General features: G+C 41.0%; 1 protein-coding gene across 1 annotated transcript in view; it reads left to right on the top strand.

Moving 5' to 3' along the window:
- The window catches only part of RAB10 (RAB10, member RAS oncogene family), a gene marked incomplete at its 5' end in the record, with an annotated part of 102,850 nt that overhangs the window by 59,758 nt on the left and 17,530 nt on the right, over positions 1-25,562 (top strand). The window contains 2 exon segments of the mRNA NM_001133210.1: positions 4,376-4,436; positions 15,466-15,604. Coding sequence (NP_001126682.1) covers positions 4,376-4,436; positions 15,466-15,604 — 200 coding nt within the window.

Genomic DNA, 25,562 nt, shown 5'->3' with positions numbered 1-25,562 from the left:
TTTCATCTCATTTTTTCACTTCATTTTATGTTTTTGAGACAGAGTTTCATTCTTGTCACCCAGGCTGGAGTGCAGTGGCATGATCTTGACTCACTGCAACCTCTACCTCCCGGGTTTAAGCAATTCCCCTGTCTCAGCCTCCCAAATAGCTGGGATTACAGGCGCCCACCACCACGCCTGGCTAATTTTTATATTTTTAGTAGAGATGGGGTTTCACCACATTGGCTAGGCTGGTCTCAAACTCCTGACCTCAGGTGACCCTCCCGCCTCAGCCTCTGAACGTGCTGGGATTACAGGCGTGAGCCACCGCGCCTGGCCATATTTATTTATTATGTATTTTTTTGAGACATAGCTTTGCACTGTTGCCCAGGCTGGAGTGCAGTGGTGCGATCTCGGCTCACTGCAGCCTGCGCCTCCCGGGTTCAAGCGATTCTCGTGCCTCAGCCTCCCGAGTAGCTGGGATTACAGGCACGTGCCACCATGCCTGGCTGATTTTTTTATTTTTGGTAGAGACGGAGTTTCACCACATTGACCAGGCTAGTCTTGAACTCTTGAATTCAAGTGATATCCCCGTCTCAGTCACCCAAGGTGCTGGGATAACGGGCGTGAGCCACTGTGCCCGGCCCCCGTTAGTAATTGTAATCATGTTAAGTAATTATTGTATTTGAAAATTTGGGGGTTTAGTTGTCTTTGTTAACTTACTCAAAATGGGTAAGTTTTATATGGCGTTTAATGTTTCTTAATTTAATAAGCTAGTATTAAATAGAGTTTTATTTGTGGGAATCCTGTAGGGTCTGAAGAAAGGATTTGTATCTTCAGACAGTTTTTACGTTTACTGTTAATAGCCAAGGATCATTTTTTATGTATTCGGATTGTCAAATCTGAACCATGAGGCCTGGTATCAGAAGCTTCCTTATGATCACCCTTTGCCAGTGAATAGTTGTGTTTTGTTTTTTTCTCTAGGCAACTCTCACTAAGATTGTAGTCCTTACTAGGTTTCAGGCAAAGAAGGTATTGGTTCCAATTACTTAAAGCCTCCAGACCTAGACCTTTCATCGTGTTCTCAGTATGGCTGTTAAAAATGCAAGCTCAGGCCAGGCGCGGTGGCTCACGCCTATAATCCTAGCACTTTAGGAGGCCGAGGTGGGCGGATCACGAGATCAGGAGATCGAGACCATCCTGGCTAACACGGTGAAACCCCGTCTCTACTAAAAATACAAAAAATTACCCAGGCGTGGTGGCGTATGCCTGTAGTCCCAGCTGGTCGGGAGGCTGAGGCAGGAGAATGGCGTGAACCTGGGAGGCGGAGCTTGCAGTGAGCTGAGATAGTGCAACTGCACTCCAGCCTGGGTGACAGAACAAGACTGTCTCAAAAAAAAAGCAAGCTCAGGTTGGACGCAGTGGCTCATGCCCGTAATCCCGGCATCTTGGGAGTCTGTGGCAAGAGGATCACTTGAGCCCAGGAGTTGGAGCACCAGCCTGGGCAACATATTGGGACATCGTTTCTACAAAAAATACAAGAATTAGCTGGGCAGGGTGGCACATACCTGTAGTCCCAGCTACTCAGGAGGCTGAGGTGGGAGGATCACCTGAGCCCAGGAGGTCGAGGCTGCAGTGAGCCATGACTGACACTGCACTCCATCCTGGGCGACAGAGCGACAGCCTGTCTCCAAAAAACAAAACAAAAAGCAAGCTCTTTGGTTTTGTTCTCCACAGCCCTGCCATTGCTGAAGTACAAGTAACGCCTATTTATCTGCTCTAGTTTTCAGTTCCGTCTTTATTTCTGGTGTACAGCAATTTCTCTTGGAGAAATTTATTGCCAGTGTGCTTGATATATGAAAACGTTTCTGGATGTTTTGTAGTGAAATAAGTTTCAGTTTATTGGGACTGCTCTGTTGCTGGGATTGAATAACTCAAATTTGTCTGCAAATTTACTTAATATTCCTTTTATAAACAGATGTTAGCCCTGTCTTTCACTTGGCTTTTTACTGTCTTTTTACTCCACTTATTGCCTGCAAGTCAAATGGACTATTGCTGTCATTCATAACATGATACAGTCACAGAGCAGCTTCAGAATTCTCATGTAGAAAATGTAAGGATGTATGCCAGAACTTTAGAGTATTTTTGTGGCGTCCTTGCCATAGTGGGTGGGTGGGTGGGTGGGTGGATGGATGGATGGATGGATGGATGAATCGATGAATCTTCTAGTAATGTTTAGTTTGCGGCTCATGCCTTTTTCTGGATTGACTTTGTTTTGAAGGTACCTTTTTCTTTCTCTAGTAACTTCTTTTCTACTCTGTCAAGTCCTATAGGGGACTACTTTTGAAAACTTGGCTTTTTTGATCTTTGGAACATACTTTAAGAATTACTGACTTAACCTATTCTTTTGGTATTTGACCCCTTCTGAAACAATGCTTGAATTTTGTTACAGTTTTATTTCCTAATGTGAACTATGAATACTAATATAATACTATGAATTTCTCTCTGAAACACTGCTTTAGCTATATCCTACAAATTTTGATATTCTCATTTTAATTCATTTCAGAAATTTTCTAATTTTCACTATAATTTCTTTTTTGACTATGAATTTCCAAATATTTGGGAGTTTTCCCAGATGTGTTTCCGTTATTGATTTCCAGTTCAGTTTTGTTGCAGACAGAAAACATACCTTGGGTTGGGTGCGGTGGCTCATACCTGTAATCCTAACACCTTGGGAGGCCAAGGCTGGTGGGTCACTTTGAGCATTCGAGACCAGCCTGGGCAACATGGCAAGACCCTGTCCTACAAAAAGATACGAAACTTAGCTAGACATGGTGGCTCTCGCCTGTGGTCTTAGCTACTTGGAAGGCTGAGGTAAGAGGATCACTTAAGCCGGGAAGTGGAGGTTACAGTAAGCTGAGATCATGCCACTGCACTCTAGCCTGGATGATAGAGCAAGACCTTGTCTCAAAACAAACAAAAAAACAGAAAAAGAAAACATACTTTGTATGACCTCAATACTCTTTCTTTGTTTGTTTTTGAGATGGAGTCTCGCTCTGTTGCCCAGGCTGGAGTGCAGTGGTGCGATCTCAGCTCACTGCATCCTCCGCCTCCTGGGTTCAAGTGATTCTTCTGTGTCAGCCTCCCGAGTAGCTGGGATTGCAAGCATGCCCTACCACACCTGGGCATGGTATTTTTGTATTTTTAGTAGAGACGGGGTTTCACCACATTAGCCAGACTGGTCTCAAACTCCTGACCTCAGGTGATCTGCCTGCCTTGGCCTCCCAAAGTGCTGGGATTACAGGCGTGAGCCACCGTGCCTGGCAACTTCAATACTGTTAAATGTGTTGAAACTTCTTTTACGACCCTTATGTTTTCTCTTGATACATACTCAGTCTGCACTTGAAAATGGTATGTATTCTGTTGCTGTTAGATGGAGATTTCTGTATATGTCAGTTATGTCAAATTGGTTAATATAGTGTGGTTTAAGTCTTCTGTATCATTATTGATTTTTCTGTCTACTTAAAAAAATCTGGTTTTGAGGGAAAGGATGTTGAAGTCTCCAACTATAATTGTAGGTTTATGTATTTCTCTTCGCCGTTCTATTAATTTTTGCTTCATGCTAAACATTTGTATTTTTATCCCTTCCTAAAGAATAGACTGCTTTATCATTATGAAATGACCCTCTATCCTTGGTAGTTTTCCTTTGTTCTGCAACTTAGCGAAGGCAATATTTTTCCCCCACTAAAACCTTTTTATTCGTATGTGCTAGAATATTAGATATTTTAAATTTTACTTTCTTATATCCTAATTTGTAAAAACTCACTCTTTCTTCTTTTTCTTTCTTTTTTCTTTTTCTTTCTTTCTTTTTTGAGACATGATCTTGTTCTGTTGCCCAGGCTCAAGTGCAGTGGCACAATTAAAGGCTCACTGCAACCTCTGCCTCTTGGGTTCAAGGGATTCTTCCACCTCAGCCTCCTGAGCAGCTGGGACTACAGTTGTGTGCCACTATGCCCGGCTAATTTTTTGTGTTTTTACTATTTTTGTATTTTTAGTAGAAACAGGGTTTCACCATGTGCCCAGGCTGGTCTCGAACGCCTGGGCTTATGCCATCTGCCCGCCTCAGCTTCTCAAAAGTGCTGGGATTAGAGGTGTGAGCCACCATGCCCAGCCCAAATCTTGGTCTTTTCTGTATCTATTTTTCCTCCTATCCTGAATCTTGTATTACTCAGGTTTAAAATTGGATACATTTGCTCAGTTTTGCGTACTTGGTGAATATCTGGAATCAAACAAACACAGACAAGTTTAAAAGGTGTGAACGTTTTTACTGTGGTTAATTTTAGTATAGCCAAATGAAAAGCCACAGTTACAGTTTACCTTTTTTTCTGCATTGTAGGAATAGACTTCAAGATCAAAACAGTTGAATTACAAGGAAAGAAGATCAAGCTACAGATATGGTAAGTGATGCTAGTTTACTTTATGTAGCAGAATGCCAGGTTCCTTAAGGTTTCACAGTGAAATTCTTTTTTGTCACAGGTTTAGATTCTGTGAGACTTCCGTTTTTAAAGCAGGCAGTCAGGTGACCTTTTTGTGCAGTAAAAACCGTTGCATGGACTTAAGTCCATGAGATCTAATAATCTTTTCTACTTACTGTATGAACTGAGGCAAGTTATATACTCATTATTAGGCTTTTTATCTTCATATGTAAAGGGGGATAGTAACACCTATCTCAATGGATTGTTATAAGGATTACATGAAATAATATATGCAAAGTTTTTAGTGAAATGCATTGTGAAAATATTTGTTTTCTTTAATATGTTTTTAACTTTTTATGGGCAATTATTTTTATTAGTTTGTGTTAGGTTTGCCTGAAGAAGTACAAACCTTTGAATTTGTATTTGTCTGAATCATAGAATTTAGAATTATAATGGCAATATTTTCCAGCAAATATTATGTGTTTTATGTGTATTATGTATATTAACCCATTACTTACTAACAAGGACCCTGTGAAATCTGTTACTCCTTTTGAGAAAACAGCTTTATTGAGGTATAATCTAACTGATATAGAATAAGTGCACATAAAGTGTACAATTTGTTAAGTTTTGACATACGTATAAACCTGTAAAACAGTCACCACAGTCAAGATAATGAACATATTTGTCACCTCAAAAGTTTCCTCAAGCCTCTTTGTGATCTTTTGTAATCCCTTCTTCCTCGCTACCCTGGTCCCCAGGCAGCCACTGTGCTTTCTGTCACTGTATTTCTGTTTTTTGTTTTTTTTTTTTTTTTTTGAAGATGGAGTCTCGCTCTGTCACCCATGCTGAAGTGCAGTGGCGCTATCTCGGCTCACTGCAAGCTCCACCTCCCAGGTTCACGGCATTCTCCTGCCTCAGCCTCCCAAGTAGCTGCGACTATAGGCGCCTGCCACCACGCCTGGCTAATTTTTTTTGTATTTTTAGTGGAGACGGGATTTCACTGTGTTAGCCAGGATGGTCTTGATCTCCTGACCTCGTGATCCGCCCGCCTTGGCCTCCCAAAGTGCTGGGATTACAGGTGTGAGCCACTGCGCCTGGTCAATTTTTTTTTAAACATTCTAGATCCCATTTTCATTTATGTATTTCAAACTTTTATACTTTTCAGCATGACTGTATCTACCCCACAGAATGACGTAGCTCCTTGATTTTAAATTATCCTTTTCCTGGGTCCTGTCCTGGGTCCTGCCCTGACTCTGATTATACCAGCCCCCACCAGTTGTTAAGGCAATCAATAATTTATTTCAAACCAGGGAACTGGGTCCTTGCCTCACTATTTCTAGGCTTACTGATGATCTGTTGCCCAGGGCTAAAAATAGCCACAGCTGCTTGTTTATTGGTGACATTATTTTTAGGTTTGCATACACACATATGCCCAAGTCTAATCCAGTCCAGCAGGTCAAATCCAATAGGCAAAAGGAGGTGTTAAATATCTGAAGGGACGATTAAACATTGTACATGTTCACAGTATCTTTTTATGTCGCCGTTATACAGGTTTCTAAGCCTGCTTTCAAAACTACTCTCTTATCCTCTGCCATTAAAAAATTATTCCCTGACAGTCTACTTAGTAAGATCAAGTTTCTGAAATTACAAGACAATGGCAATAGAATTTTCCTTACTTAAAGTAATAAACAGCCAATAATTGCTATGAAATCCTACTTTTCCCACTGACATTATAAAAAAGAAGTGATATGTTTCTAGGAATTAAAAAGGTATATTTCCTTAATACCACACTTGGGGTTGGGGAAGCTGTGTACTCTGGCTGTTATTGTGACAGTTATTTTTGGTCTGGGCACTGACAAAACCAGAACAGGCCAAAGGCATATCAATCTGCTCTGCAAGGCAGAGACCCCAGATTTCATAACTCTGTGTTTTTTGGTAACATAATGAAGTTATTCCTTACCTTATAAATTAGGATGTCAAATTTCTCATGTTGCATTTTATTTTAAGAAGACCCGGATTTCTTCAGAGATAGACAATTTGTCTATACCCAAAATACCATGAACTTAAATTATGTTTCTCTTCATTCAAGGGTTTTTTTTTTTTCCCCCAAAAGTAGACAGCCTGACACCTGCCCTGTCAGAGCTCACACCCATAGGGACAGGAACAAACAAGTAAATAAATATATCACAAATTGTGATAAATGCTAGCAAGGTGAATAGGGTAAAGTGATGGAGAATGGGGTAAGGATGAGGGAGGAAGTGATCTAGATAGAATGATCAGGGAGGTCCTCTCTATAGAGGTGATGTTTAAGATGAGAAGTGAAACTCGAACAGTAAGCAACCAAAGTCATTTAGTCAATAAATGTTTGTTGAGTATGTATTTGCCAGGTGGTGGTGGTAGGAATATAAGCATAAATCGGACAGATTGGAGCCCTGCCTGCAAAAGCTTACATTTTAGTGGGGTAAGTCTAGATCTTACTATGCTTTTTACCATGTTGCCCAGGCTGGACCCTCTCCCTTTTCAGAGTCCTAGTTAATTCACTATATTTTTCTTGTATAAAAGCACTACATAGCAGCCACAGCTGGAGCCTGGGTCTTCTTCATGGAGACTCTGGTATGGGTCTTACAAGATGGTCAGTGAATTCCTGATAGGGAGACTCATTGAACATGTTGTCTTTCTTGAGGTGTTGGGGATGAGATAGCTATAGGTCTTGAAGATAGTATTAAAGGTGACCTTGGCAAAGGTGCCTAGGGTAGCAGTGTAGCTCCTGGTGGAGGTGTAGCAGTAATTGATAGGGGCCATCAGCAGCAGCTTTTTGGCACAGGGGCGGACAGTGCTTCTAGGGACTGGGATGAGGCCACCAGCACAGAGCTGCAGTGGTTACCTTGCAAGGGACTGTGGGTCTTACTGATCTTGTTCCCCAGGTAGCTTTACTGCACATGGGAAATGGAGTGGTTGGCCAGTGTATGGTGGCCCTGCAGATGGCAGGGACTACTTCCTTGGAATACCTAACACACAGACTGATGTGACTCTTGTCCCTGACTGTGACAAATCCCTTGAACCTGGTCCACTGGCCAGCATAGGTCTCTTTTTGCATGGGCATAATCTTCAAAACCTCATCTTTGAGGACATCCTTAGGAAAAAGTGAACAATCTCAGACTCCTTGATGGGCGGGGAGAAGAGAGAGATTTCCTCCAGGAACTTGTCATGTCTTTGACTAGGTGACCCACCTTGGTGACAGGGAGCTATTCCTTGTCTTTGTCCTTGCCTCCTTGAGCTCTAGGCCTCAGCAGCAACCCTGGCCCAGTCACCACTCCTGAAGCTTCCCGGTCCAGGGCCCCCAGTGCCTTCAGGCCCTCCCATAGTAGTGGCAGGATCTGCCATTTAGTATTTTCTCTGAGAAGGCTTAATCTCTTTTCTTGCTCTGCTTTTTGTTTCCTTAACACTTAATAATCCTCTGACATTCCATAATGTTTTATTTATGTGTTTATCTTCAATAGAATATAAACTTTGTTAAGACAGGAATTTTTGTTTCATTTACAGCTTTATCTCTTGTGCCTGGAATAATGTCTAGTGTGTAGTACTTAATAATACTGGTAGAATGAAAGAATGGGATATTGTCTTATTTTCAAGGGCAGATCTATATATTTTGAGATGAAATGATCAAGTGACAGGGCTGTGATTTTTTTTTTCTTTTTCTTTTTTCTTTTTTTTTTTGAGACGGAGTCTCGCTCTGTCACCCAGGCTGGAGTGCAGTGGCGCTGTCTCGGCTCACTGCAAGCTCTGCCTCCCGAGTTCGTGCCATTCTCCTGCCTCAGCCTCCTGAGTAGCTGGGACTACAGGTGCCTGTCACCACGCCCAGCTAATTTTTTGTATTTTTAGTAGAGACGGGGTTTCACCTTGTTAACCGGTATGGTCTTGATCTCCTGACCTTGTGATCCGCCCGCCTTGGCCTCCCAAAGTGCTGGGATTACAGGAGTGAGCCACCGCGCCTGGCCGGGCTGTGATTTTCTTAAGATTAAAAAGTCCAAGTCTTTCACTTAGCTAAAAACCATTTTATTTTACTTACATAGAAATAGGCTACAGGCAAAGCCAGGGTTTTCCTTGTGAAGCAGCTTTGAGTACTGCGTAAGCACAGATAAATATTAACTTGAGAGCTCTTAATACCATAGAACATCTGTCTGCAAAGATGGTCTTGACTTAGAGCATTGTTAGGACATCTTAAAAACATAGAATGAAATTTTGAGTCTCATGGTGACATTGCAGCTTTGCGTATTTTTATGGAAAATATTTCTTATTGTTCGTTATCCCTCCTTATTGTTTATAAGTGAAAACAATAACAACAACAACAACTACTAAGGTCCAAGGAAGTTAAGTACATTCAAGGTCACTAAGCTGGGAGGGGTAGAACCTGAGGATAAACTTAAGCCTGACCCCAAACCCATGTTTTGTGTATATTCTTGCATAATGCCCAACCTATAGTAGACATTCAGTTAATATTTGGATTGATGGATAAATGAAGAGATGGCAGATATGTGAACGTGCTAAGTGCATTTAAGATATGAAAAGATTGAGAATCCAGTCATATGCAGGTAGTGGGAACAGATCTTGCAGAAGCTCTTAGTAGGAACAAACTTACGAATTTAAAAATGGTTTCTAGTGATTAGAGAAAAGAGTACCTCAAAGTGAGAGGGGCTGGAGAAAGGTTTAAACTACTGTAAGGCTTTGTAATCCCCAGAATAAAGAGTTTGGAATTGATTCTGGTTATAATGAGTTTTTATTGGAAGTTTTCTGTTTTTACTTTCATTTTTTTGGAAAGCCTGGTCATATTTTCGGTTTGTTTTATAATGACTTTTTAAATACATAATTCACATACCATACAATATACCCATTTAAAACAATTTAATAGTTTTTAGTATATTCACAAATTCGTACAACCATCATTACCATTTTAGAACATTTTTATCTCCCCTACAAGGAAACCCCATACCCGTCACTCTTTATCCTCCCAATCCCCTGGCCAGGGAAACCACTGATCAACTTTGTCTGTATAAATTTTCTTTATGTGGACTTTTCAAATAGGTGGAATCATATAATATATGGTCTTTTGTGACTAGTTTTTTTCACTTAGCATGAGGTTATCAGGGTCTGTCTGGGTTGTACATGAATCAGTACTTCATTCTTTTTTTTATGGCTGAATAATACTCCATTGTATGGATATACCACATTTTATCTATCCGTTCATTAGTAATGGACCTTTCAGTTGTTCTACTTTTTGGCTATTATGAATAATGTTGCTGTGAACATTCGCGTCTACATTTTTGTGTGGACATACAAGTTTTCATTTCTTTTGGTTATATGCCTAGAATTGTTGGATCATATGGTAGCTCCATGTTGACCATTTTGAGGAACTACCTGACTGTTTTCTAACATGGCTGCATCATTTTACGTTGTCACCAACAGGGTATAAGGGTCCCAGTTTCTCTACATCCTCACTAACGTATATTATTGTCATTTGGGTCGTAGCCATTCTGTGGTGGTGGGGAGCTAGGTTGGTATCTCATTGTGGTTTTTATTTGCATTTCACTAATGACTAAGGATGTTGAGCATCTTAAGTGTTTATTGGCCATTTGTGTATCTTCTTTGGATAAATGCCTGTTTAGATCTTTTGCTGATTTTTAAGTTTGGTCATTTGTCCTTTTATTGTTGAGTTGTAAGTTCTTTGTATATTCTGCATACACAAGTCCCATATCAGATACACAAGTTTGCAAATAGTTTCTTCCATTCTGTGGGTTGTCTTTTCACCTTGTATTGTTCGCTGAAATACAAGTTTTTAATTTTCATGTCCCATTTACCTGTTTTGTCTTTTGTTGTTTGTGCTTCGGTGACATGTTTAAGAAACAGTTGTCAAATCCAAGATTTGAAGATGACCCCTATGTTTTCTTCTAAGAGTTTTTATAGTTCAGCTCTTGGATTTAGGTCTTCATCTGTTTTGAGGTAATTTTTTATTTTTTTTTTGAGATGGAGTCTTGCTCTGTCTCCCAGGCTGGAGTGCAGTGGCGCTCTCTCGGCTCTCTGCAAGCTCCGCCTCCCGGGTTCATGCCATTCTCCTGTCTCAGCCTCCTGAGTAGCTGGGACTACAGGTGCCCACCACCACGCCTGGCTAATTTTTTGTATTTTTATTAGAGATGGGTTTTCACTGTGTTAGCCAGGATGGTCTCAATCTCCTGACCTCGTGATCCACCCGCCTTGGCCTCCCAAAGTCCTGGGATTACAGGCGTGAGCCACCGCGCCCTGCTATTTTGAGGTAATTTTTATATATGGTATGGGGTAGAGGTCCAGCTTACGTCTTTTGCATGGATATATTCAGTTGTTCCAGCACCATTTGTTGGAGAGCCTGTTTTTTTGCCCAGTGAAGATATTAGAAGTTTTAAGCAGAATAATATGATCAAACATAACGTTTAAAGAAGATCACTCTGGCTGGTGTGTGGAGAACGGCAATCCATCATCTCTGAATCTTAGAATGCCAACAAAAGGTATTGTGAACAAGCAGCCAGTAACTTAGAATGAAGACCAGAAACTTATCCAAAGAGTCATGAGAATAAAGTGTTACAAGCAGAGAATGCAGTCAGCTGGGCGCAATGGCTCACACCTGTAATCTCAGCACTTTGGGAGACCGAGGCAGGCGGATCACCTGAGGTCAGGAGTTTGAGACCATCCTGGCCAACATAGTGAAACCCCATCTCTACTAAAAATATTAAAATTAGCTGGGCATGGTGGCACACACCTGTAATCCCAGCTACTTGGGAGGCTGAGGCGGGAGAATCACTTGAACCTGGGAGGCAGAGGATGCAGTATGCCGAGATTGTGCCACTGTACTTTGTGAGACTCCGTCTCAGGAAAAAAAAAAAAAGAAAAAAGAGAATGCAGTCAACTGTGTAGAATCCTACTTAGTGATTAAGATGCAGTCATACAGTGCATAATGATATTTTAGTCAGTGACTGCATACACAATGGTTGTCCTATCAATATTGTAATACCACATTTTTACTGTACCTTTTCTATGTTTAGACATATTTAGATACACAAATACTTATTGTGTTACAGTTGTCTACTGTATTCAATATAGTCACGTACTCTACAGGTTTGTAGCCTGGGAGCAATATGCTATACCACATAGTGCAGGTATGTTGTAGGCTCTAATCATTTAGGTTTGTATAAGTACACTCTGTGATGTGTGCACAATGATGACATAGTCTAATGATGCATTTCTCAGAACATATCCCTGTCATTAAGAGGTGGATAATATATAAAGAGGAAATAGCTATTGGATTGGGCATCCACGTTATTGGAGACCTTCTGAAAGGGAGTTTTGGTAGAGTAATCAGTAATAGCAATCCTATTAGAATCAGTTAAGGACTGAAAGTGGGAAAACAGCAACTAGAGAAAACTCTTTAAAGAAATTTGCTGGGAAAATTTTTATGTAAATACAGACAAGCTTATCCTAGTATTTATATGGGAAGGCTAGGATAGCTAAAACAATTTGACAAAGTAAAATAAGTGAGAAGAATCCATCTACCTGGTTGTAAAACTTTTTTTTTAGCCACAGTAATCTAAGACAGTATGGTAATGGAGGAGGCCTAGACACATAGGAGATTGCAACAGAATAAAGAACCTAGACACAGATTGAACTGTGGTATGGCCTGGAGATTTTTGACACAGGTACAAAAGCAATTCAATGGAGCAAGGTTATTACTTCGACATTTCGAGCAAATGGTGCTTGAGCAATAGGACATTCACAGAAATGTCCTATTTGAAATTAACTCAAAATGTACCATCGGTTTAATAAAACCGTAAGGTGGCCGGGCACGGTGGCTCATGCCTGTAACCCCAGCACTTTCGGAGGCTGAGGCGGGTGGATCATCTGAGGTCAAGAGTTTGAGATCAGCCTGGCCAACATGGCGAAACCCCGTCTCTACTAGAAATACAAAAATTGTCCAGTGTGGTGGCGCACGCCTGTAGTCCCAGCTCTTCGGGAGGCTGAGGCCAGAGAATCTCTTGAACCTGAAAGGCAGAGGTTGCAATGAGCCGAGATCACACCACTGCACTCCAGCCTGGGCGACAGAGCAAGACTCTGTCTCAAAAAAAGAAAAAAACCCATAAGACTTTTAGAAGAAAATACAGGAGAAAATCTTTGGAACGTAAGACTATGTGAAGAGGCCGGGTGCAGTGGCTCATGCCTGTAACCCCAGCACTTTGGGAAGCTGAGGCGGGCAGATCATCCGAGGCCAGGAGTTCAAGACCAGCCTGGCCAACATGGCGAAACCCCATCTCTACTAAAAATATAAAAATTAGCCGGATGTGGTGGCACGTGCCTGTAATCTCAGCTATTCCAGAGGCTGAGGCAGGAGAATCTCTTGAACCTGGGAAGCGGAGGTTGCAGTGAGCTGAGATCGTGCCACTACACTCCAGCCTGGGCGACAGGGTGACACCCTGTTTCAAAAAAAAAAAAAAAAACCAGACTAGGTGAAGAATTCTTAGACATAACACTAAACACATGATCTGTAAAAGAAAAAAAAAATCAGTAAATTAATTAGACTTTCACAAAATTAAAAGCTTCCTCTCTACAAAATACCCTGTGAAGGGAATGAAAAGACTAGCTACAGACTTGGAGAAAATATTTACAAGCCAATGTATCTGACAAAGGACTTCTGTATAAAAATAACTTTCAAAAGTCAACAGTAAAAAGACAAAAAACTGACAGTCCAGGCCAGCTGCAGTGGCTAACGCCTGTAATCCCAGCACTTTGGGAGGCTGAGGCGGGCTGATCACCTGAGGTCAGGAGTTCGAGACGAGCCTGGCCAACATGGTGAAACCTCATCTCTACTAAAAATACAACAGTTGGCTGGGCGTGGTGGTGGGCGCCTGTAATCTCAGCTACTTGGGATGCTGAGGCAGGAGAATCACTTGAACCCAGGAGGCAGAGGTTGCAGTGAGCCAAGACTGCGCCATTGCACTCCAGCCTGGGCGGCAAGATCGAAACTCCATCTCAAAAAAAAAAAAACAAAAAAAAAACCCAAAAACAAAAACCTAACAATCCAATTAGAAAATGGGCAAAAAAACCCCAGACATTTCACCAAAGAGGACATGTGGATGGCAAATAAACACATGAAAAAATGTTCACCATCTTAGCCACAGGGAAATACAGATTAATGTGATGATGAAATATTACTATATGCCCTCTTAGAACTACAGAAATAAAAAATAGTGACAGCGTCAAATGCTGGTGAGGATGCAGAGAAACTGGATCTTTTATATGTTGCTAGTGCAAATGTCAAGTAATAGAGCCACTCTGGAAAAAGTTGGCCAGTTTCTTATCGTTATACACTTACCTTATTACCCATAAATAACATTCCTGGGCATTTATTTCAAAGAAATGAAAAGTTATGTCCACATAGAAACCTGTAAATGAATATTCTTCGAACTTTGTTATAGCCCAAAACTGGAAACAACCCTGAATGTCCTTCCATGGGTGAATGATTAAGCAAATTGTGATACAGACATACCATAGAATGCTACTCAGCAATGAAATGGGACAGACCAGGATTACATGCAAAAACTTGGAGAGGACTTCAAGAGCATTATGGTGAAAGAAGTGTTAAATGCCAATTTCAAAAGGTAGCATACTACATGATTCCACTTATGTAACATTCTGGAAATGAAAAAAATATAAACACAGAAAACAGATTAGTGATCAGAGTTTAGGGACTATGGGGAGTAAAGAGGTGATGTAATAGTTCTTTGTCTTGTGGTTGTTACACAAATCTGTACATGTAATAAATTGTAGAGAACTATGTATACACACATACACAAATAAGTGCATGTAAAAAAAAAAAAAACCCTGAAATCTTAATAAGGTCTGTAGATTGTATCCAATGTCCATTTTCTGGTTTTGCTATTATGCTGCAGTAATATAAGATGTTATCATTAGGAAAAGCTGGGTGAAAGGTACCCAGGACCTCTCTGCACAGTTTTGTAACTTCCTGTAAGGCTGTAATTATTTCAAAATAAAAGTTTTAAAAATATTAACTCAAAAGAGGAGCAGGGATAGTTGGAGAGATACAGGGTTGAGATTGGGGTTTTTTGCTTTATTTTTATTTATTTATTTATTTATTTATTTTGAGACGGAGTCTCGTTCTGTCACCCAAGCTGGAGTGTAGTGGCACCATCTTGGCTCACTGCAACCTGTGCCTCCTGGGTTCAAGCAGTTCTCTTACCTCAGCCTCCCGAGCAGGTGGAATTACAGTCACGTGCCACCACGCCTGGCTAATTTTTGTATTTTTATGGCGTTTCACCATGTTGGCCAGGTGTCTTGAACTCCTGACCTTAAGTGATCTACACGCCTCAGCCTCCCGAAGTGCTGGGATTACAAGTGTGAGCCACTGCGCCCAACCTTATATTTGCTTTTTTAAACAAGATACTAAAACATGTTTGTAAGCTGATGAGATGATCCATAAAAGAGCAAAATGATGATACAAATGAGAGGGCATAGTTACAGGAGCAAAATACATCTTATACCTTTGGCTTTAAGCATTAAATAATGGAAAATACTACTATTTACATTTCTGTCTTATTATTTATAAGGGAGGTTATCTTTACAACTTTTGGTTAATGATTCTAAATGTAAATATGACTGTACTATGGTATAGTTCTCTAATGTTCTAAAAATCCTACCTGCTTTTGTGTTACATTATGGAACTAAATTATTAAATAAAATGAAATTTTAAGAGTTTCTATGGTGTTTGCTAGTGCTTATTCAATAACCTTGAGTTTTATGTGTCACTTCCTACTGTTTTCCCTTTCAGATTTTCATCCAGTATGGGTAGGTTATTAATTTCCTTCAACTAAAAAGTTTTTTTATATACTTAGGAAAAACTATTCTTGTTTTGTCCTTTATGTGAAATGTAGTAATATCAAAATGCTTAATAGAAATTATTGGCTGTTTATTTCAGGGATACAGCAGGCCAGGAGCGATTTCACACCATCACAACCTCCTACTACAGAGGCGCAATGGGTATCATGCTAGTATATGACATCACCAATGGTAAAAGTTTTGAAAACATCAGCAAATGGCTTAGAAACATAGATGAGGTAAGACCTAGAACTTGTATAAACCCTTCATGAACACACATTTGTGTGCTTGATTAGGAAGAATAAATATTCCCACTGATCTTCAGGATATAATGTACTGTTGAAGTCATTATTATTGAAGTATTTCTATTTTCTAAAAGTTAATGTTGGCTGGGCGTGGTGGCTCATGCCTGTAATCCCAGCACTTTGGGAGGCTGAGGCGGGAGGATCACCTGAGGTCAGGAGCTCAAGACCAGCCTGGCCAACATGGTGAAACCCCGTCACTACTAAAAATTACAAAAATCAGCTAGGCATGGTGATGCGCATCTGTCATCCCAGCTACTCGAGAGTCCAGGGCAGGAGAATCTCTTGAACCTGGGAGGTAGAGGTTGCAATGAGCCAAGATCACGCCACTGCACTCCAGCCTGGGCAACAGAGCAAGACTCCGTCTCCAAAAAAAAAAAAAAAAAAAAGTTAATGTTGTTATTTGCTAACTTTTTCTTAAGTTTTTGGACAGTCTATTTAGAGCCCCATTCAAGACAATTAGTAAATTACTCCAAAACTCTGTATAGCCGTCTTACAAGATGACCCCAAATAGAAGCTACCAGTGGTTTTACAATGATTTTCTGGAAATGAATTTTTTCTTAATAAATTTTTATTGAAGGAATGAATGAATGAAATGTCCAGTAGTAACTTTTTAAAACTTTATTTTTCATGTTATAGAAATATAATATTGCTTCTAGGCATTTTGAAATATATGGAATACTAATATAGTAAAAACCTAACTAAGAAAATAGTTCCATTGCATGTGAAAATGTTGGGTTTTTTCTGTATTTTGGGTTTTTTTGAGATAGAGTCTCACTTCATCACCCAGGCTGTAGTGCAGTGGCACGATCTTGGCTCACTGCAATCTCTGCTTTCTGGGTTCAAGTGATTCTAGTGTCTTAGTGTCTTGAGTAGCTGGAATTACAGGTGTGCACCACCACACCCGGCTCATTTTTGTATTTGTAGTAGAGATGGGGACTCGCCATGTTGGCCAGGCTGGTCTTGAACTTCTGGCCTCAAGTGATCTGCCCACCTTGGCCTCCTGAAGTGCTAAGATTGCAGGCGTGAGCCACTGCACCCAGCCTGATGTTACTTTTTATAAGTTAAAATTATGTATCAAAGCATGTCTGTTTCTTTGCTACAGCATAGGTGGCTTCTTGTTAAGAGTTGTTTTTCATGCCTTATTGCTACCTTCTAGGCTTTGAGTTTTGTTAAGAGTAACTCTTTGAAGCAAATTTTGGCCAGATACACAAAGATCAAGTCTTAAACCAATATTAGACCCAAGATAATACCCCTAATGGTAGCAATCCTAAGGGCTCATTACCACTTTTTTGTTGCTACAATAAATCTTTGGGAGAAGCTTATTATTTTTTAATAATTATTTAAAGATACACAGATCTTGGCTGGGCGCAGTGGCTCACGCCTGTAATCCCAGCACTCTGGGAGGCCGAGGTGGGTGGATCACCTGAGGTCAGGAGTTCGAGACCAGCCTGACCAACATGGAGAAACCCCGTCTCTACTAAAACTACACACTTAGCTGGATGTGGTGGCACATGCCTGTAATCCCAGCTACTTGGGAGGCTGAGGCAGGAGAATCGCTTGAACCCAGGAGGTGGAGGTTGCAGTGAGCTGAGATCACGCACCATTGTACTCCAGCCTGGGCAATAAGAGCGAAACTCTGTCTCAAAAAAAAAAAAAAAAAAAAAAAATCTTAAAACAAAAAAGCTTTATTTTGATTTCCTTATTCTTTATTTTATTGTTCAGGTAAGTAGTCTGTAGTAAGAGCAGTTTAGAGATTTTGCAGTGTGTTTCCAACAACCACCAATTCTCTGATTCTACCACATGAACTGGTGTCCTCCTATTCAATCCTATTCTGACACTGACTACCCTGAATTAGTGTCAGACTCCACAAGTTTAAGGACTCAGTCCTACAAAATTGCCCTCACTTGAGACGCCATTTGCAAGTCCTGGGTCCCCAGGCTTACCCACATTTCTGCCTTCTGTCTTAGCTGGCTATAGATTTTGGGGATGCCAACAATGCCACTCCATGTGATCATTTGCTAGAGTGAGTCATAGAACTTAGGAAAATGCTATACTTAGGATTACAGTTTTATTATAAAGTATACAATTCAGGAACAGCCAAATGGAAGAGAGGCATATGCGGGGAGTAGGGGCAGGGCTCCAGAGCTTCCATGCCCTTTCCAGATACGCCACCTCTCCCAGCACCTTGATGTGTTCACCAAATTGGAATATTCCTTACCCTCAGTTTTTCAGATTTTTGAATTGAAGTCCCATCACTTAGGCATAATTGATTAAATCATTGACTTCTGGTGATTGAGTGTAATGTCTTGTCTCCCTTCCCCTCCTAGGAGGTCAGGAAGTGGGACTGAAATTTCCAATCCTCTTATCACTTGGTTGGTTCCTCTGGAGACCAGCCCCCATTCTGAAGCTGGATAGGAGCCTTGTCATCAGTCACCTCATTAGCATAAACTCATTATAGTCAAAAGAATCTTGTTATGAATAACAAAAGACAACCCTGTCACTCAGGAAATGGGGAGGTCAGTGACAGGAACTGGGAACAAAGACCTAATATATGTTTTTATTATACCACAGACTTAAACATCTGACATGGTAGACTGGATGGTTTGTTTCCCAAGATAAACTGAGAAACATACAACCCAGGTATAAAAAAGGAAAATTGTGGGTGTGGTGGTGCACACCTGTGGTCCCAGTTACTTGGGAGGCTGAGGCAGAAAGATTGCTTGAGCCCAAGAATTCAAGGCTGCAGTGAGCTATTATCATACCACTGTGCTTCAGCCTGGGTGACAGAGTGAGACTGTGTCTCTGAAAAAGAAAAGAAGTAAAGTTATTTGAAAAGAAAATCTTGGCCAGGCGCAGTGGCTCATGCCTGTAATCCCAGCACTTTGGGAGGCTGAGGCAGGCGGATCACCTGAGGTCAGGAGTTTGAAACCAGTCTGATCGACATGGTGAAACCCTGTCTCTATGAAAAACACAAAAAATTAGCCGGGCATGATGGTGGGCACCTGTAGTCTCAGCTACTCAAGAGGCCGAGACAGGAGAATCACTTGAACCCAGGAGGCGGAGGAGGCTGCAGTGAGCCAAGATTGCACCGCTGCACTCCATCCTGGGCAGCAGAGTGCAACTCCGTCTCAAAAAGAAAGAAAAAGAAAATCTTGTTTCTCTGGTATATTAAAGGATTATATAACATGATCAAGAGGAACTTACCCAGGAATGCAAGAGTCAGAACCTGTCAATGTAATACACCATATTAATAAAGGACAAAACCATGCAGTTATCTCAGTTCACACAGAAAAAACATTTGACAAAATCCAACATTCTTTTATGATTAAAACAGTCAGCCAGGCGCAGTGGCTCACACCCGTAAATCCCAGCACTTTGGGAGGCCGAGGCAAGTGGATCACCTGAGGTCAGGAGTTCGAGAGCAGCCTGGCCAACATGGTGAAACCTTGTCTCTACTAAAAATACAAAAATCAGCCAAGTGTGATGGCAAACACCTGTAACCCCAGCTACTCGGGAGGCTGAGGCAGGAGAATCGCTTGAACCCAGAAGGTGGAGGTTGCAGTAAGCCAAGATCGTGCCATTGCGCTCCAGCCTGGGTGACAGAGCAAGACTCTGTCTCAAAAAAAAAAGTCAACAAACTAGGAATAGCAAAGAACTTCCTTAATCCTGTAAGTGACATCTATAAAAATACCACAGCTATTATCGTACCTGTCCCCTAAGATCAAGAGCATGGCAAGAATATTTGCTCTGGCCACTTCTGTTCAACATTATGCTGAGATTCCAGCCAGAGCTAAAAAAAAAGAAAAAAGAAAAAAAGCCATCCAGAGTGAAACAACTATTTATAAATGGTAGAATATTTTATATAGAAAATTCTTAAGAACCCACAAACATATACCCAGAAAACTCCTAGAACTAATGAACAAGTTCAGCAAGGTTACAAGAAATGAGATCAACATATAAAAATCAGCTTTATTTCTGTACACTAGCAATAACCTAAAAATTACATTGAGAATAAAATTCCATTTGTAATAATATCAAAAGGCAAAAAATACTTAGGAGTAAATTTAACCAAAAGAGTGTAAGACTTGTACACAGAAAACCACAAAATATTGTTGAAAGAAATTAAAGATCTAAATAGATAGCCATTATTTGTGAATTGGAAGACAATATTAAGATGGCATTACTGCCCAAAGTGATCTACAGATTTAGTGCAATCCCTATCAAAATCCCAATTGCTTTTTTTAAAATTCCCCCCGTAGAAATTGACAAATTGACCCTAAAACTAATATAGACAGGCAAGGGACCCAGAGTAGCCAAAATAATATAGAAAAGGAAGTACAAAGTTGTAAGATTCACACTTTCTGGTTTTAAAACTTAACCGCAAAGCCGCAATAATCAAAACATTGTGATACTGACATAAGGATAGTCATAAAGATTAATTGAATAGTATTGAGAGTCTAAAAATAAACTCTTACATATATGGTCAGTTGACTTTTAACAAGATGGCTAGACAATTCAATGGGCAAAAGAATAGTCTTTCCAACAAATGGTGCTGGGAAAACTGGCTATCCTTGTGTGGAAGAATGAAAGTTAGATACCTACTTCATACCATACAGAAAAGTTAACTCAAAATGGATTATGAAGGTTGGGTATGGTGACCCACACCTGTAATCCCAACACTTTGGGAGGCCAAGGTGGGTGGGTCGCTGGAGCCCAGGAGTTTGAGACTAGCCTGGGCAACATGGTGAAACCCCATCTCTACAAAAATATACAAAAAAAAAAAACAACCAATTAGTCGGGTATGGTGGCATGCACCTGTAGTTCCAGCTATCTGGGAGGCTGAGGTGGGATCACTTGAGCCCAGGAGGTCGAGGCTGCAGTGAACCATGATTGCATTACTACACTCCAGCCTGGGCAACAGAGTGAGACTCTGTCTCAAAAAAAGAAAAAAAACAAAAAGGATCATGGACCTACATGTAAGATCTAAAGCCATGAAGTGGCAAAAGAAAAGAAATGGATAAATTGGGCTACATCAAATTTAAAACCTTTGTGCTTTGAATGTTCTACCATTTAGAAAGTAAAAAGCCAACCCACAGAATGGAAGAAAAGAGGACAGACTCTAACAAGTGTTCACAAAGATGGAGAGAAATTGTAACCCTCATATATTGCTGGTAGAATTGTAGAAAGATGCAGCTGGTTTGGAAGATATTTTGGCAGTTCTCAAAATGGTTAAACATACAGTTACCTTAAGACCAACAGTTCTACTCTTAGGTATTTACCCAAGAGAATTAACAATATATATCCACAAAAGGTGTACACAAGTATTTATAGCAGCATTATTCACAATAGCCAAAAAAAACCAGAAACAACCCAAACATCCATCAACTGATGAATGGATAAATAAAATGTGTATATTCATATAATGGAGTATCACTCAGCCATTAAAAGGCATGAAGTACTGATATGTGGTACAGTGTGGGTGAGCCTTGAAAACCTTATGAAAGAAGCCAGACATAAAAGGCCTTACATGATTCCCTTTAAATAAAATGCCCCAAATTGACAAAAACATAGACAGAAAGTAGATTCATGATTGCCAGGTGCTGGGGGTGATGTTTGGAGAGAAAAGAGTGATTGCTGTGAGTACAGGTTTATAGGGGAGTGATAAAAATATTACAAAGTTAGTAGTGGTGATAGTTGAACTGCCTCGTAAATAACTAAAAAACACTGAATTGTATATTTTTACAAGGTGAATTTTATGATATGTAAATTATAAACTCAAAACTGTTATTTTTTAAAAAACTGAATTGAGCTTTAATACCTTTCCTTACAATTACAGTTGACCCTTGAACAATGTGGGTTTGAACTACACAGGTGGAGTTGTTATTACTATTTTTTTTTTGAGACGGAGTTTCACTCTGTCACCCAGGCTGGAGTGCAGTGGCGCCATCTCGGCTCACTGCAATCTCCACCTCCCTGGTTTAAGTGATTCTTCTGCCTCAGCCTCCTGAGTAGCTGGGACTACAGGTGCATGCTGCCACGCCCGGCTAATTTTTTTTGTATTTTTTAGTAGAGACTGGGTTTCACCATCTTGGTCAGGCTGGTCTGGTTTGAACTCCTGACTTCGTAATCTACCTGTCTTGGCCTCCCAAAGTGCTGGGATTACAGGCATGAGCCACTGCACCCCACCAGATGTTAATATTTTTTAATTAAAAAATATTTTTGAGATGGGTGTCTCATCATGTTGCCCAGGCTGGTGTTAAAACCCTGAGCTCCAATAATTCTCCCATCTCAGCCTTCCTGGTAGCTAGGACTACAGGCATGTGCCACCATGCCTGACTCACAGTTCCACTTAATATACATTTTTTTCAACTAAAGGCAGATTGAAAATACGAATTTTGACACTCATATATAATATAGGGTGGTGTGGGGCCTTCTTTGTATATGTCTGTTTACAGGGCTGGCTGCAGGACTTGAGTATGCGTGGATTTTGATAAAGGTAGTAGGGTCCTGGAACCAATCAGCCATCCCCCATGGAGACTGTATTTCTTTTCTTTCTTTCTGTCTTGTGTTTTTTTTTTGAGACGGAGTCTTGCTCTTTCACCCAGGCTGGAGTGCAGTGGCGCTGTCTCAGCTCACTGCACGCTCTGCCTCCTGGGTTCACGCCATTCTCCTGCCTCAGCCTCCCAAGTAGCTGGGACTACAGGCACCCGCCACCACACCCGGCTAATTTTTTGTATTTTTAGTAGAGATGGGGTTTCACCGTGTTAGCCAGGATGGTCTTGATCTCCTGACCTCATGATCCGCCCACCTCGGCCTCCCAAAGTGCTGGGATTACAGGCGTGAGCCACCACGCCCGGCCTTTTTTTTTTTTTTTTTAAAGAGAGAGGGTCTTGCTATGTTGCCCAGGAGGCTGGTCTCAAATTCCTGGCCTCAAGCAATCTTTCTGTCTAAGCCTCCTGAGTTAGCTGGACTTCAGGCGTGTACCACTGTGCCACTCTTTGTATTTCTTTAGCAAAAGGAGACAAATACAAGTTTTCTGTTCCTTGGAATAGAGATAAGAAGAATTTATATACTCTTAAATCTGTGTTTTCTGAAGCGTGTTCTACTTTTTAGTAGTATTACTTGGCATACACCATTCTGTGGACAAATACATTAAATAGGTATTTTTATTCAATTTTTATATGCTTTAGGGTGTTGTGAATGTCCAAGAGGGGGAGTTATAATATGAAGGTTTTGAAACTTGTTGAGGTGAAACTTTACATCAAGGGACAACTCTTGGGATCAGTGTTTTTTAACTAGGCTGGGGATGTAGCATGAAAATATAAATGATCCCCTACTTAGTGTTAAGAGTTGGGAAGGTCCGGGCGCAGGGGCTCATGCTTGTAATCCCAGCACTTTGGGAGGCCGAGGCTGGCGGATCACCAGGTCAGGAGATTGAGACCATCCTGGTTAACACGGTGAAACCCCGTCTCTACTAAAATAAGAAAAAAAATTAGCCGGGCGTGGTGGCGGGTGCCTGTAGTCCCAGCTACTCAGGAGGCTGAGGCAGGAGAATGCCGTAAACCCAGGAGGCAGAGCTTGCAGTGAGCCAAGATCGTGCCACTGCACTCCACTCCAGCCTGGGTGACAGAGCGAGACTCCGTCTCAAAAAAAAAAAGAGTTAGGAAGTACAAAGTTGTTAACATGTAAATAAAACAAGTACCTAACATAGCCTGGGAGGTGAGAGGAGCGACTTTAAACTGAGACCTGAGGAGATGAGAAGTTACCCAGATAAAGATGGGACTGATAAAAAAAAGTGCAGTGGATTCCAATTTAAGACAGATCATATATATTAATTTACTTTGGGTAGCTGGGGAACATAACTACCTTGGCTATAGGGATATTTAGAGAAACGTACTTTGGACCAAATAGCTTAGGAAGAACAAATCCTTAGGAAACCCAAGCCTCAGGTTATTTCTCTAATAGATATAAAAAGATGTTCTTTTTTTTTTCGAGACGGAGTCTTGCTGTGTCGCCTAGGCTGGAATGCAGTGGCGCAAATCTCAGCTCACTGCAAACTCCACCTCCCGGATTCAAGTGGTTCTCCTGCCTCAGCCTCCTGAGTAGCTGGGATTACAGGCGTGTGCCACCATGCCTGGCTAATTTTTGTAATTTTAGTAGAGACGGGGTTTCACCAAGTTGGTCAGGCCAGTCTCGAACTCCTGACCTCATGGTCCGTCGTCCTCAGCTACCCAAAGTGCTGGGATTACAGGCGTGAGCTACCACGCCCGGCCAAAAAGATGTTCTTTTAGCTCCAATTTTTACAAAGTAATGTCCCTTCCTCCCCCCTTTTTTTGAGACTGGGTTCCACTGTTTCTCAGGCTGGAGTGCAGTGGTGTGAACACAGCCCACTGTAGCCCAGACCTCCCTGGCAAATAAGTGCTTTAAAAAAAAAAGGCAGGGGGTGGGGTGGGGAATTAACAGGTTCTCATGTATCTAGTCAAATATCAGAACAACTATGAGGCTTATATTTGTGAAACATATATTGATTTCTGAATGGTTTTATTATTATTAAACTTCAACATCCTTTTAAAGTATTTGTTGTTTCTATTTAATGATAGACAGTGATCTCTAAATCTGTGATTCTCAGTCAAGGACAGTTTTACGTTTGTCAATATGTGGAGATATTTTTGGTTATCACAGCTTGGGTACAAGAAGAATGCTGACCCAAAATGTCTGTATGGCCAAAGTTGAGAAACCTTGGTCTAAATGCACCTCTCTGTATTAGTACCTTGGGAAAATTAACCATATTTTAAGCTAGTTATAGTCTGCATGTGTAATTCATATAGATAGAGATATGTGTCCTCCTGCATAAACATGTCTCTTTATGGATATGTCTGTGTGGTGCAACTACCAATCTTTCTTTGGGTGTTTTTGCCTTAAGTGGTTGTAAACACAATGCGTATCTGACTGAAAAAAGATTAATGTGCATGTTGGCATAAGAAAATGTATGAGAGAAGGTCTTTGTATTCTGAGTGCTGTTTTGTTGGTCCCCTGGCTCAGCAGTGAAGTCTTTAACCTCATCATGCTTGCTGCTTATTGTTAGTAAGATCATCCAAGTAAGGATGATCTTAGCTGTGAAGATATGTATGGGGCCGTGCACGGTGGCTCACACCTGTAATCCAGCACTTTGGGAATCTGAGGTGGGAGGATTGCTTGAGCTTAGGAGTTCGAGACCAGCCTGAGCAACATAGCAAGACCTCATCTCTACTAAAAAAGTTTATTTTTTAAATTCGGGTGTGGCCGTGAATACCTGTAGTCCCAGCTATTTGGTAGGCTGAGGTGGGAGGATCACCTGAGCCCAGGAGATCAAGGCTGTAGTGAGCTATGATTATAGCAGTGCATTCCAGCCTGGGTGATACAGCGAGTCCCTGTCTCAAAAAAATAAATAAATTTTAAAAAGAATTGTATAATACTATTTTGACCTTTTTCTTAGTTTTTGTGTCTTATTATTCATAGAAACGTATCCCAGGTCTTTTCAGGTCTTAGCTTTGCTTTTTTTTTCTTTTTAAAGACAGGGTCTCACACTGTCAGGTTAGAGTGCAGTGGCACAATCACAGCTTACTGCAGCCTCTACCTCCTGAGCTCAAGCTATCCTTCCACCCTAGCCTCCCAGGTACCTAGGACCACAAGCGTGCTCTATCATGTCTGGCTAATTTTTGTTTTTGTAGTGATGGGGTCTCACTACGTTGCCCTGGCTGGCCTCAAATTCTTGGGCTCAAGCAATCTTCCTGCCTTGGCTTCCCAGAATGTTGGGATTACACACATGGGCCACTGTGCCCAGCAGGCTTACTTTCAAATATATTTTTGAGCTAGAATTATATTTATGCTCTGAAATGGCACACATGTATAA

This window comes from Pongo abelii, chromosome 12 (genome assembly GCF_028885655.2).
Source record: "Pongo abelii isolate AG06213 chromosome 12, NHGRI_mPonAbe1-v2.0_pri, whole genome shotgun sequence".
NCBI lineage: Eukaryota > Metazoa > Chordata > Mammalia > Primates > Hominidae > Pongo > Pongo abelii.
Note: the sequence above shows the minus strand (reverse complement) of the source record. Positions and strands in the feature narration are given on the sequence as shown.